Below are 14,209 nucleotides of genomic sequence, written 5' to 3'. Positions count from 1 at the left end.
TCAGTGCTGTGAGTTTCTGAAATCTTCATGTCTGTTTCCCAGAGTTAATCATCTCTGTGCAGTAAAGCTACTTTGAGATGGCTGATAATAGTTCAGTGAATCTGAAGAAAGAGGGGATAACAGCATGGAATGATTATAGGCTGGTCTATTTTGCTTGAAAGGGTGCTGAGATCTTGTGAGTTTTCTGACATCATCCAATGACAAATGGAAATACTTTTTCTAAGCTGTTGTAATCTTTTAAATTGCTGCCAATAGTTATTTGTGATTCAAACACAAAAACACTTTTTCCTCTGTTTTGCTTAAACGTCCTTGTGCAAAGTGTGTCAGACACATAGGAAATTAACTGATAGTCCCTCAGGAAAAGGAGTATCCAATCAGCCCATAGCTATGTGCTGCCTGCAGATAAGCATGATCACTCTATGTAATTAGTTCCAAAGTAAGTCATTGTTAGCTGCACACATCAGGAAGCCCAAGATCACAACATGTTGGCATTACTTCAAGTTAGGAAATGTGTATTGTACCTCAGGGGGTGCGGGAAGTGAATCCAACCCAAGAAAGAGTGAAGAATAATACCTCATGAGAGACTGTAGGTTTATGGAAAGAGGAGATGCCAGATAACTACGTGGGTAGGTGGTACTTCCAACCCACAGTTCTTGGCTACTATGAGTAAATAGCTGTGGAAGTCAATGGCAGAAGTCTAGCCCTGAGACCTGGGTGTGTGCTAACCTTTGAGTATTTTAGTCCCTTTTAAACAGTATCGGTGATGGGTTCTTTGTGAGGCCATGAGAAGGGTATAAGCTGGCGAGTGGAATATACTTGCAATCTTTGACTACAGGTATTTCAATCTCTCATTTTGATTCCTGCCTCAGCCGATTCCAGTGGCCCTTTCCTCAGTGAACTCAGTCACCTCTAAGAGGACCACAACCTTCTTGTGATTTGGAGGCTTGCGTGCTTCAATGGCCTGGAGAACTATGTTGGCTATGCTTTGGCTCTTGGTAGGGTCACCCATGCCAAATAGATCAAAGGGTAGAGGACAGACTAAGAGTGGTCTTACTGGTCCTCCAGGTTTGGGGGTTCAGCTCAGGGCTAACAACCCTGACTGGTCAAACAACATTGTTGCAGAAACAGTAATGAAAAATCCTTCCACATCTGAGTGCGACGGTATTCCTGAGTCTCTACCTGGGACTTGCATGACTGACTGCACTGAGAGCCAAGAGGAAGCTACTGACATGATGGAAGGAAGCCTTGAATACTGTCAGAAATGGAGGACCTTCATTACTGCCCTAAATGCCAGTGGCATAGTGGACAGTAAGTAAGTACAGATCAGACAACTGTCATGATGATAAACATTTCTGCCTCTTCTTTTCCAATATAAATCCATTATATTATTATAATATTCCAAACAGACGTAAGAAGCTTCCCAGCTTCAACCGTATGATAGGATAAATATCTGTTTTCATAGCAAAAATTCAATCAAATTCTTTAAGAAATCATACATTAATTCAGAATACTTTTAAAATCAAAGGAATTGTATGTCTAGTTGGGTTCTGGGCAATAGGAGTAAATCACTGGTTTTCGACCAGAGGGAGAGAAGCAGTTAGATTTTGAGAACCATGACAAGTTTCAGGCATTTAGTTTTTATAAGGACTTAAAGTAGATATTTTTATTTATTTATTTGCAGAGCAGATTAGGCCCTTCTCGCCCTCAAGTCACACTATCCAGCATTCCCCCAATTTTAACCCTAGCCTAATCATGGGACAATTTACAATGATCAATCAACCTACCAACTGGCTTGTGGGAGGAAACCAGAGTACCTGGAGCAAACCCACGTGGTCATGGGTAGAACGTACAGACTCCTTGCAGGCAGCGGTGGGTCGCTGGTACTGTGAAGCGTCGTGTTAACCACTACGCTACGGTGCCGCCCCATGTGAATACACAAATGCACAATGTGAACAGAATGATGAATGAGTAAAGTATTGTCTATTGTCTATTGAGTAAAATGCAATGCTGGGGAATAAACTGCCAATAACTCGCGCTGTGTCAAGAACTCAGATATCATAAAGGGGCTCAGAGGCAGGAAGCAGAGGGCAGTCGTTGAACACAGGCCAGTGACAAGTGGTGTGCTGCAGGGAATGGCGTTGGGATCTTTGTCATTTGTAACATAGGTTTAGGATGAGAGAGGAAAGATTTAAAAAGGATTTGAGGGACAACTTTTCCCACACCGAGGATGGCGAGTATGTGGAACAAGCTGCCAGATGGAGTGGTTGAGGCAAGTATCATTTAAGAAGCATTTGGACAGGTACGTAGAGAGGTGGGGCTCAGAGGCTATGGACCAAATGCCAGAAATTGGCACTAGATGGGGAGAGCACCATGTTTGGCCTGAACTTTGGGCTGAAGGCCTTGCTTTATGACTTGATACACAACAACAACAGCTTTCTCTCAGACTTGGAGCTATATCAGTCCTGCCTGGCAAGTTGGACTAACCACTAGCCCGACTGTCTAGCTGTACATTCCAGCGGGTCAAAATCGACCTTGGCAGTGCCTGATGTTTGGTACTATAGGTGCTAGTCAAGTACACATATGTACTTGTGAAAACCATGCACAGAATGTATCCTGCCACATGCTTTAATGGTGAAAGCACAAGTGCACATAAAGCTAATGGGCATAAAATATTTACGTTATTAGGCAGATCATAGCATTAGAGATTTAATGCAGAGAAATGATGGAATAGAAAAGACAATCCTGCTTCTAAATTGGAAGGAAACAAGGGAGGAGGAAGACAGAAACCATGTTGGAATGAAAGAGTTAACAGTCACAAGTACTACATATCTACAGTATCCTTGAGGTGCTGTTGGTGATAGATCATTATGGAGCAAATTGACTAGACATTTCCTTGCGCAACTCCACAAAAGAAAACTCTGCTGTTCTATTACAAATCAGCTCAACCCAAGAAGAGCAATATTGCACACATTTCTTGGTGTCTAACCACCTATTGGGAAATTTAACTCCTGACCTCTCAGTGGGATTTTCAGTTGTCCTTTGACCTTTTCTCTGGTGTAAGCAGTACTACAACATCTAAAACATGTGTCCATTGTCATTTTACTGCCATAGTGATCTGCAAAACAATATTTCTTATTTACTCACTGAACAACTACATTTTACTTACCCCATTCTTCCTGAAACCATACTTATTAAAAGGACCAAGACCTAAAGTGCATCTTTGTTCTGACTGAGTTCAGTGATCTCCTGCTACCTCATAGTTGCTTTTTTGGTGAAGTTCACTGTTGTAGTAACTTTTGGATTTCCAGTTTCAGGTTGTTGCTGCTGTTCTATGCCCCATTTTACTGCTGGTTGTTCATTAGGAACAGCTGGCAGGGAGAACTTGTACATTTTCTTCTACATATGGGAATAGGGTTTGTATGTGGACATCACCAGCTTTGCAGGCTCTCTCAGAATCAACTCCAATCCTTGCAGAAATCTCCCCAATACCTGCCTGCCAAGGACAACTGGTTCGGGCCTTGGAGAACTTCCCTAGCCCCTTGAATTTCAAAATAAAAATGCCTGTACGGGGTATCCATGTGTACTGGTCCTCAAAATTTCCTTGGACCATTCCCTTGCCGCTCTCCCATAACTACAGCATCCATTCTCACAGAGCTATAGGAGAGTGATTTGTGATGCATTCCTTTCAGATCACCCTATAGAGATCTTGTTTCCTCGGCCAAATGCTGGCAGATGAGGGAAATTGTAACAGGTAAGCAGAGTAGGCCACTCTGAGGCTGGCATTGTTGTTGTTCGTCCTTCGTAGACGAAGATGACCATGGCTTCAAAGTCAAATGGGAGATTGGTGGCTGTGGGTCCGGAGGTGACTGATGAGGCCAATCCGGGCCCTGAAGGCTCACCCACATGTGGGACACAAGTGGGTGGGTGCTGTCGTGGCGGTGGATACTGCTCGGGCCTTGCGCACAGCACGCTTTCGTTGCGCCTCGATGATGCACCTGACTTCAGCTGCACGGGCTCCTGTGGTGATCTTGCTGCGCCAAGCTGGACGGTCAAGGGCAAGCGTCTCCCACGTGTTGATGTCGACACCCAGGCCTTTGAGGGATGCTTTCAGGCAGTCTTTGTAACGTTTCTTCTGCTCCCCCGACTGAGCGCTTGCCCTGACACAGTTCTCCGTACAGCAGCTGCTTAGGCAATCGGCTGTCTGGCATTCTGACCACATGTCCAGCCCACCTGGCTTGGGCTTTCAGCAGGAGGGTGTAGACGCTGCAGAGCCCAGCTCGTTCCAGGATTTCCGTGTCGGGAACTTTGTTCTGCCACCTGATGTGGAGGAGTCTACGGAGACAGCTCAGGTGAAAGTGGTTGAGCTGTTTGGCATGTCTGCTGTAGACAGTCCAGGTCTCGCTGGCATAAAGGAGGGTGGTAAGGACCACTGCACAGTAGACCTTCAGCTTGGTGGTAAGGCTGAGTCCTCTCTGCTCCCAGACGTTCTCACGAGTCTCCCAAAGGCGGCACTAGCTTTGGCAATCCTGCTGTTGACCTCAGCGTCTATGTTCACTGCGCGAGAGAGTATGCTGCCCAGGTAGGTGAAGTTGTCGACTGCCTGGAGGTTCTGGCCCTTCATCGTGATGCGTGGCTCCTGGTATGGCTTTCCTGGGGCAGGCTGGTACATAACTTTGGTCTTTTTGGTGCTGATAGTGAGCCCGAAGTTGTCGCAGGCTTGTGAGAAGCAGTCCATTTCACGCTGCATCTCCTGCTCTGTGCTGGCGTTGAGTGCGCAGTCATCAGCAAACAAGAAGTCTCTGATGACAGTCTCTTGCACCTTTGTAACTGCCTGCAGGCGCCTAAGGTTGAACAACCTGCCGTCAGTCCTGTAGCTGACGTGGATTCCTTCTTCGTAGTTACGGAAGGCATCTGTCAGCATGGCAGAGAATACCATACTGAACAGAGTCGGGGCAAGGACGCAGCCTTGTTTGATGCCATTTGTCACTGGGAAGGCCTCCGACTCGTCGCTGTCATCCAGAACTTTCACCATCATACCGTCGTGGAACTGCCGGACGATTGTGATGAACTTGCTGGGGCAGCCAAACTTCTCCATGATCTTCCACAAGCCTTCTCTGCTGACCATATCGAAAGCCTTGGTTAGATCGACAAAGGTCACGAAGAGGTCGCTGTGTTGCTCCTGGCATTTTTCCTGGAGTTGGTGCGCAGCAAAAATCATGTCCGCGGTTCCACATTCAGCACGGAAGCCGCACTAGCTTTCTGGGAGCAGACCTTGCTCAAGATGTTGGAGAAGGCAGTTGAGCAGGACGCGGGCCAGAATCTTCCCAGCAATGGACAAGAGGGAAATGCCTCGTGGTTGTCGCAAGACTGGCGGTTGCCTTTCCTCTTGTAGATGTGGACTATGCTGGCATCTTTCAGCTGTTGCGGGACCTTTCCCTTTTTCCACATGGACTGGAAGAGTACAGTCAGCTTTTGCATCATGACAGGGCCTCCTGCTTTGTATACCTCAACAGGGATTGCACCGGGTCCTGGCGCTTTGCCACAGGAGAGTTGCTTCACTGCCTTCCTGACTTCATCTACTGTGGGGAGGGTGTCGAGGTTCTTGTTGATCTCTACCTGGGGCAGGCGGGCAATGGCCTCATCGTTGATGTCGGCAGGGCGGTTAAGGACGTTGTTAAAGTGCTCAGCCCACCAATCCAGAATCTGCTTCTTCTCTGTCAACAGCTGCGTCTCATCTGCATTGAGGAGGGGTGAGGAGCCAGAGGACTGGGGTCCGTATACAGCCTTAAGCACATATGTCGTGGCTGTCTGCATAGCCCTGGATTTCATCGGCCTTCTTGCTGAACCAGCTGTCCTGCATCTCGCGAAGTTTTTTCTGCACCTTTCTTCTTGCGTTGGTAAAGGCATCTTTCTTAGCTAGCAACGTGGGGTCGTTCTGATGCGCTCTGTAATGTTGATGTTTCTCCGTTAGTAGTGCCTGTATTTCTTCATCATTCTCATCGAACCAGTCTTGGTTTCTTTGGGTTGCTGGTCCGAGATGTTCGAGGGCGGTAGTGTAGACACCGTCTCTGAAGGCCGTCCACTGTTCCTCAACGCTGGTCCCGTCTTCCTGTGGTGTGTCTGGCAGTCTGCCTTCAAGGTCATCGACGAATTCTTCTGCAACCCTGCTGCTTTTCAGCTTGGAGACATTCAGCCTCTTTGCAGTCTTCTGCCCTTGGGGTCTTCTCATGGGCAGAATGCCAAGCCTGAATTTGGACACAATGAGGCGGTGGTCGGTCCAGCAGTCGGCACCACACATGGCTCTCATCACTCTGACATCCATCCTGTCCGTCTTCCTGGTGATGATGTAGTCAATCAGATGCCAGTGCTTTGAGTGTGGGTGCATCCATGACGTCTTCTTACGGGTGGGTAGGCGGAACAGGGTGTTGGTGATGACAAGGTCGGGTGTGACACATGTCTTGAGGAGCAGAAGGCCGTTGTTACACTTGCCAGTGCCGTGTCTTCCAATGATCCCTTCCCAGGTTTGGTAGTCTACTCTGGCATTGAAGTCCCCGAGAAAGATGAGCTTCTCTGACTGTGGGGTGGCTGAGATGAGGGCGTCGAGTTCTTCATAGAACTTGTCTTTAATGTCATCTGGGTTGGTGATGGTGGGAGCGTAGGCACTAATCAGCGTAGCGCTCTTCTTGTTTGCAAGTGGGAGCTGAAGTGTCATCAGGCGGTCGTTGATGCTCTCTGGGTGCTTGGTGAGTTTACGGGCGAGGTTAGAATTGATGACAAATCCCACGCCTGCTTCTCGTCGTTCAGCACTGCTGCGACTGCTCCAGAAGAACGTGTATCCACCACTATGTTCTGTCAGCTGGCCCTTGTCTGCTAGGCGCATTTCGCTGAGAGCTGCTATGTCCACGTTGTAGCGAGCTAGCTCTTTTGCAACCAGTGCAGTTCTTCTCTCTGGTCTGTCTGCCTTGATGTTATCTCGCAGAGTTCTCACGTTCCATGTGCCAAGATTGAGCACCATCACTTTCTTCCGCGTTGGGTTTGAAGCAATGACTTGTGCTTGACTTGGATTAAAGTGAGGGAGAGTTGTGCAGGTCGTCAGCCTCACTCTCTCGTCCCGGCCTATCTGGACCCAGTGGCAAGACATAGTCGAGACGGCTGGAGATAGGTCAGGATGCAGTGGATGGCCAGCAGTGCTCTGTGTGTCTCACTGTGCCCTCTTAGCGCTCCACGACGCATTGCTGACTATCGCCTTTCTGCCCGTTGAACCAGTGATGGTTTCTTCCGCGCAGTCCGCCGAATCCAGGCTTCACACGCTAGGTAGACAAGCCCTGAGTGTTGTGGGTCTACGGCAGTTCTTGTGGCGTGCTCGCAAGCCTCCCTACCCATTGTTGGGCATCCTCATCCGCCATTGCAGCCGTTGGGAGATGTCTCCTCTTCCGCCTGCTCCGCCGTTGGGATGATCACCTAGTGGCGTGGTAATGACACCACCCCCTCACTTGTTTTTGCCCGCTAGCTGGCATAACATGGTCTTGTATAGACAAGTCTACTCTCTATATTACTGTGACTATCTTAGTTGAAGATCTTAATCAGTAGGGACGTGTGACATTGATTTAAAAATATTAAATGGTTGTAAGTAATTTCTGGACTAGTTGTTCCATTGGGTTCTAGGGGATCAAAGTTCAAAGTAAATTTACTATCAAAGTACATGTATGTCAAAGTACAGGTTTTGCATGCATATTCAATAAATACAAAAAACAGAATAGGATCAATGAAAGACCACACTCAACAGTACGGACAAACAACTAATGTGCAAAAGACAACAAACTGTGCATATACAAAAAGAAAGAGTAAAAAAAGAAACAGTAATAATAATAAACAAATGAAATAAGTATCGAGAACATGGATAGTATTAGGGATAGTATCAATTCCAAAGAAGAAGCATACAAATTAGCCAGAGAAAGTGGCTAACCTGAGGACTGGGAGAAATTCAGAGTTCAGCAGAGGAGGACAAAGGGCTTAATTAGGAAGGGGGCAAAAAGATCATGAGAGAAAACTGGCAGGCAACATAAAAACGGACTGTAAAAGCTTTTATAGATATGTAAAAAGGAAAAGACTGGTAAAGACAAATGTAGGTCCCCTGCAGACAGAAACAGGTGAATTGATTATGGGGAGCAAGGACATGGCAGACCAATTGAATAATTACTTTGGTTCTGTCTTCACTAAGGAGGACATAAATAATCTTCCAGAAATAGTAGGGGACGGAGGGTCCAGTGAGATGGAGGAACTGAGCGAAATACATGTTAGTAGGGAAGTGGTGTTAGGTAAATTGAAGGGATTGAAGGCAGATAAATCCCCAGGGCCAGATGGTCTGCATCCCAGGGTGCTTAAGGAAGTAGCCCAAGAAATAGTGGATGCATTAGTGATAATTTTTCAAAACTCGTTAGATTCTGGACTAGTTCCTGAGGATTGGAGGGTGGCTAATGTAACTCCACTTTTTAAAAAAGGAGGGAGAGAGAAACCAGGGAATTATAGACCGGTTAGCCTAACGTTGGTGGTGGGGAAACTGCTGGAGTCAGTTATCAAGGATGTGATAACAGCACATTTGGAAAGCGGTGAAATGATCGGACAAAGTCAGCATGGATTTGTGAAAGGAAAATCATGTCTGACGAATCTCATAGAATTTTTTGAGGATGTAACTAGTAGAGTGGATAGGGGAGAACCAGTGGATGTGGTATATTTGGATTTTCAGAAGGCTTTTGACAAGGTCCCACACAGGAGATTAGTGTGCAAACTTAAAGCACACGGTATTGGGGGTAAGGTATTGGTGTGGGTGGAGAGTTGGTTAGCAGACAGGAAGCAAAGAGTGGGAATAAATGGGACCTTTTCAGAATGGCAGGTGGTGACTAGTGGGGTACCGCAAGGCTCAGTGCTGGGACCCCAGTTGTTTACAATATATATTAATGACTTGGATGAGGGAATTAAATGCAGCATCTCCAAGTTTGCGGATGACACGAAGCTGGGTGGCAGTGTTAGCTGTGAGGAGGATGCTAAGAGGATGCAGGGTGACTTGGATAGGTTGGGTGAGTGGGCAAATTCATGGCAGATGCAATTTAATGTGGATAAATGTGAAGTTATCCACTTTGGTGGCAAAAATAGGAAAACAGATTATTATCTGAATGGTGGCCGATTAGGAAAAGGGGAGGTGCAACGAGACCTGGGTGTCATTATACACCAGTCATTGAAAGTGGGCATGCAGGTACAGCAGGCGGTGAAAAAGGCGAATGGTATGCTGGCATTTATAGCGAGAGGATTTGAGTACAGGAGCAGGGAGGTACTACTGCAGTTGTACAAGGCCTTGGTGAGACCACACCTGGAGTATTGTGTGCAGTTTTGGTCCCCTAATCTGAGGAAAGACATCCTTGCCATAGAGGGAGTACAAAGAAGGTTCACCAGATTGATTCCTGGGATGGCAGGACTTTCATATGAAGAAAGACTGGATGAACTGGGCTTGTACTCGTTGGAATTTAGAAGATTGAGGGGGCATCTGATTGAAACGTATAAGATCCTAAAGGGATTGGACAGGCTAGATGCAGGAAGATTGTTCCCGATGTTGGGGAAGTCCAGAACGAGGGGTCACAGTTTGAGGATAGAGGGGAAGCGTTTTAGGACCGAGATTAGGAAAAACTTCTTCACACAGAGAGTGGTGAATCTGTGGAATTCTCTGCCACAGGAAACAGTTGAGGCCAGTTCATTGGCTATATTTAAGAGGGAGTTAGATATGGCCCTTGTGGCTACGGGGATCAGGGGGTATGGAGGGAAGGCTGGGGCGGGGTTCTGAGTTGGATGATCAGCCATGATCATAATAAATGGCGGTGCAGGCTCGAAGGGCCGAATGGCCTACTCCTGCACCTATTTTCTATGTTTCTATGACGTGAAGAGTCCTTCAAAGTTGAGTCCATGGGTTGTGGAAACTGTTTGATGATGGGGTAAGTGAAGCTATCTTCTGTGGTTCAAAAAGCCCGATGGTTGAGGGGTAATAAGGAGATGATCCAGACTCAGTGATATTAAAGGCTGAAAATTATTTGGATAAAATTAAATTTTTGAAGAATCATAAATGATATATCAACAGAATTTTGAGGTTTACAAATATTAACTTCAGTAAAATGATAGAATTGTTTTAGGTGTACAGGACGTACTGAATATTTACTATTGTATCCCATTGTACATTTTTCCCCTTCGTGATCCTTCAGTATATTAATTATATTTGTATACCATTTACTCATTTCTATTTTTTTGCAAATTGATATTTCATAATGATAGATAAATGCATGGGCATTTAATGTATGTATTTTTTGCCCACTTTTCCTGGAGTCTACGCTGATACGTGTTAGTTTCTTTCTATTGTAGGTTCTTGAGATTTTACCATTTTGTAATACATCTTATCAACAGCAATGGACCAACCAGAATGACAGTGGCTAATTCTGAACTTAATAATGATAAAACTGTGTACAACAATGGTATGTTTATGTGATGGGATTGGGAAGAGGTTCAATTTAATATTGTTACTACTTCATGCCACATCAGTATAATAGATGGCTTTTACATGTTGAATTAATTGTTTCTTAAATGTGTTTTTTTTTTAATTTTAGGAAAAAACTACAAAGCCTGGAAGTCAATGAAATCAAAGATGTATTGAGCCAGAACAGCAACAGGGTGAGTGAGATTTCTGGTTCTCATTACTGTATTATTACTAACTGCATGCTGCAAAACAATTCACCTCTTCATTGTGGCTTGAAACTAGAGAGGGATGAGCCAGTGTAGTGAGATTCCTCACTGGCCACAGGCATTTGCTCACACTGCAGAACAAATACAGAAAGCCAGGACCACAGTCAAAAGCAACACCCATCATACTGCCCCCTGCCCCCTTGCCCTTAACACTCGCACATACAAATGAATTGAGAATAGTATGAGGTTATCTTGTACCATCACAAAAAATGACATTCACTGACCTGCTAATCTGTCTATTGCCTTCTGATAGCTTCAACCCTTTGCAGTGCAGTTATCTTGCATTCTAGTGACAGTCAATATAATTTCCTAGTACCATCACTTTTTATGAGCTGTGCATGATGCTGCTATAGCAAGTTCATGTTCAAATTTATTGTTGTCATGGGCACAGATACACAGAGGTATAAATGGCATGAAAATTAGATTTTACAACAGCAGACTATATTACAGGGACAAACGTATCAACATAAACTTAAATTGACATATTATACAAGACTTAGACATGTGCAAAATTAATTACAATGAGTGACACTCGTGTAAGATATTTTGCAGTTGGCTCCCAAGCGAATACCAAAATATTCCCATTCTTATCACTTAAATAAATCCATGGACTGAGAAGGGAGTTAAGAATCAGCCACCTTGGTGGGCCAAAAGTTGCATAAAGTCCAGATGATAGATTTCTTTTCCTCAAGAAGGTTAGTGAGCCAGATGTTTTATTTAACAGCAATCCTTTTTTTGTAGTTGAATTGAAATTCCCTATTTGCCTTTGCAGAACTTGAATAATCCTGAACACTAAGTACCAATCCAGTAATTTAATTGTCGAACCGGTGTTCTATAGATAATAACTTTAATATTTTTATTGTGTATGTCACTTAGTCTTAAAGTTAACAGGTTAAAATAGTGCAGAAACTGAATAGAACAGCTTCTAGTTTTTTCTATATAAATATCCTACCTTCATCCTTAGTGAATTTCACAAAGATTTAATGTTAAGTTTTGCATGCTAATAGTCTGGTTTGTTAAAAAGTATTGCCTTCACAACTAAGGTAGTTTGAATAGATTTCAACTCTAGTTACTTACTTTCAATATTTTAAACATTTCAAACATCAATTTTAAACAGCAGTGTATCTGTGATGTAGGGCTTGCAAAGTGAGGGCATCAGGTGGTAAATTCCCTCATAGTTATCCATGGTCCGGGGAAAATCATACCAGGACAAAAGTTTAGCCATTGAGAAACTACTTTGCAAGAGAAAATCTGCAGATGCTGGAAATCCAAGCAACACACACAAAATGCTGGAGGAACTCAGCAGGCCAGGCAGCATCTATATCAGAAAAGTATAGTCAACGTTTTGGGCCGAGGCCCTTCAGCGGGACTGGAGGGAAAAAAATTGAGAAGATCTAAAAGTTGGGGGATGGGAGAGAGCAACACAAGGTGCTAGATGAAACCGGGAGAGGGAGGGATGACGTAAAGAGCTGGGGAGCTGATTGGTGAAAGAGATAGAGGGCTGGAGAAGGGGGGAGTCTGACAGGAAAGAACAGAAGGCCATGGAAGAAAGTAAAGGGGGAATGAGCACCAGAGGGAGGTGATGGGCAGGCAAGGACATAAAGTGAGAGAGGGAAACGGCGATGGGGACTGATGAAGGAACGGGTTGGGGGGGGTGGGCCTTTACCAGAAGTTGGAGAAATCTATGTTCATGCCATCAGGTTGGAGGCTACCCAGACAGAATACAAGTTGTTGTTTCTCCAACCTGAGTGTGGCCTCATCACAACAGTAGAGGAGGCAATTGATTGACATATCAGAATGGGAATGGGAAGTGGAATTAAAATGGGTGGCCGCTACGAGATCCCGCTTCTTCTGATGGAGGGAGCGTAGGTAGTCGGCGAAATGGTCTCCCAATCTATGTCAGGTCTCATTGATATACAGGAGGCCACACTGGGAGCACTGGATACAGTAGATGACCCCAACCAACTTGCAGACTCACGGGTGAAGTGTTGCCTCACCTGGAAGGACTGTTTGGAGCCCTGGATGGTAGTGAGGGAGGAGGTGTAGGGGCAGGTGTAGCAATTACTTTCATTTACAGATAGTATTAAAGGCTGAAACTCCCTGAGAGTATTTTTAGCAGAAGAATAAAGCTGCCAGTGATCATGTCTCACCATACCTAGTTGCGGGAAGTGAAGTGGAATGTACTTTAGTCTTGCTCCAGATATCTTTTACACAATTTTACTGATAATGCCACAATTGAGTACTTTGTACCTTGCTTCTAAAGTTCATATCTTGTTCATCCTGCGCACTCCTTCCACACTGCCTGTGCCTCTGAAATAGCAGCTGAAAAGTGCTAAAAAAAAATGATGACAATGTAGGTTGTAAATAGACTTCATTCTTCATAGTTTAAATGTTGGTGTACTTGTTGTTAAGCACTTTAGATTCAAACTGTGGTCAGTCAACTAATGGGAAACTTAATAAATAATTCCTTCCCTCTACCCTGAATGATCCCATGAAGGAATACTGCTAGCGAACTCTGTGTTGTATTTACTATCCAGAGTAGAGGGTTCAAGTCACTGCTGTCAGCCTTTATCTCATATCAGAGTAGACAGACGATATCACTGCTATCACCTCAGCTACCTGCTTTGCATCAAGTCAGCCGACTAGTTGGATATTTTTTAATAATGTGGCGATATTGACCTTGCATTTGATTTGATGTGGTTAAGCTGTAGATTTCACCTCTATAACTAACATCTCCTCCTGTTACTTCCCCCATAATGTTCATTTCCCCTTGCTCCAGCTCACTGTCTGAAGAAATCCTTATCCAAGGCTTTATTACAGCTAAATGTGACTATTCCAATGGTTTTCTCTGCTCCATTCTTCACAAACTGAGCCCATACAAAGCTCTGCTGCCTTCATCCTAACTCGCAGCAAGTCCTGTTCCTTATTATACAGTGCACACTGACATTTGTTAGTTCGAAGTTCAAAGTAAGTCTTATTATCAAAGTCACCATATACAACCCTGAGATTCATTTTCTTGTGGGCATACTCAGCAAATCTATCGAATAGTAACTCGAACAGGATCAATGAATGATCAAGCAGTGTGCAGAAGACCAGCATACTGTAAATAGCAATAAATAACGAGAACATGAGATAACGAGTCCTTGAAAGTGAGATCATTGGTTGTAGGAACATTTCAATGATGGGGCAAGTGAGTGTTGTTATCCCCTTCTATTTAAGAGCCTGATGGTTGAGGGGTAGTAACTGTTCTTGAACCTGGTTCTCTGTCTTACAACATTTCAGCTTTGAAAGCCTCACCTCGCTGGCCTTTCGGGAACTTGGGTGATTCATTGTACTAGATCAATGGGAATAAATGGGACCTTTTCAGAATGGCAGGCGGTGACTAGTGGGGTACCGCAAGGCTCAGTGCTGGGACCCCAGTTGTTTA

The 14,209-nt window shown here is 44.8% G+C and overlaps 1 protein-coding gene across 3 annotated transcripts in view; it reads left to right on the top strand.

Moving 5' to 3' along the window:
• Positions 1–14,209, top strand: part of LOC140200389 (drebrin-like) — a 203,698-nt gene that overhangs the window by 156,638 nt on the left and 32,851 nt on the right. For all 3 annotated transcript variants that reach the window (XM_072263652.1, XM_072263651.1, XM_072263653.1), the window contains exon 8: positions 10,647–10,710. In XM_072263652.1, the coding sequence (XP_072119753.1) occupies positions 10,647–10,710 (64 nt within the window). The remainder of the gene's footprint in view (positions 1–10,646; positions 10,711–14,209) is intronic.

This window comes from Mobula birostris, chromosome 7 (assembly GCF_030028105.1).
Source record: "Mobula birostris isolate sMobBir1 chromosome 7, sMobBir1.hap1, whole genome shotgun sequence".
Classification (NCBI taxonomy): Eukaryota; Metazoa; Chordata; class Chondrichthyes; order Myliobatiformes; family Myliobatidae; genus Mobula; species Mobula birostris.
The sequence above is the reverse complement of the archived record's forward strand: the minus strand, read 5'-3'. Positions and strand labels throughout refer to the sequence as shown.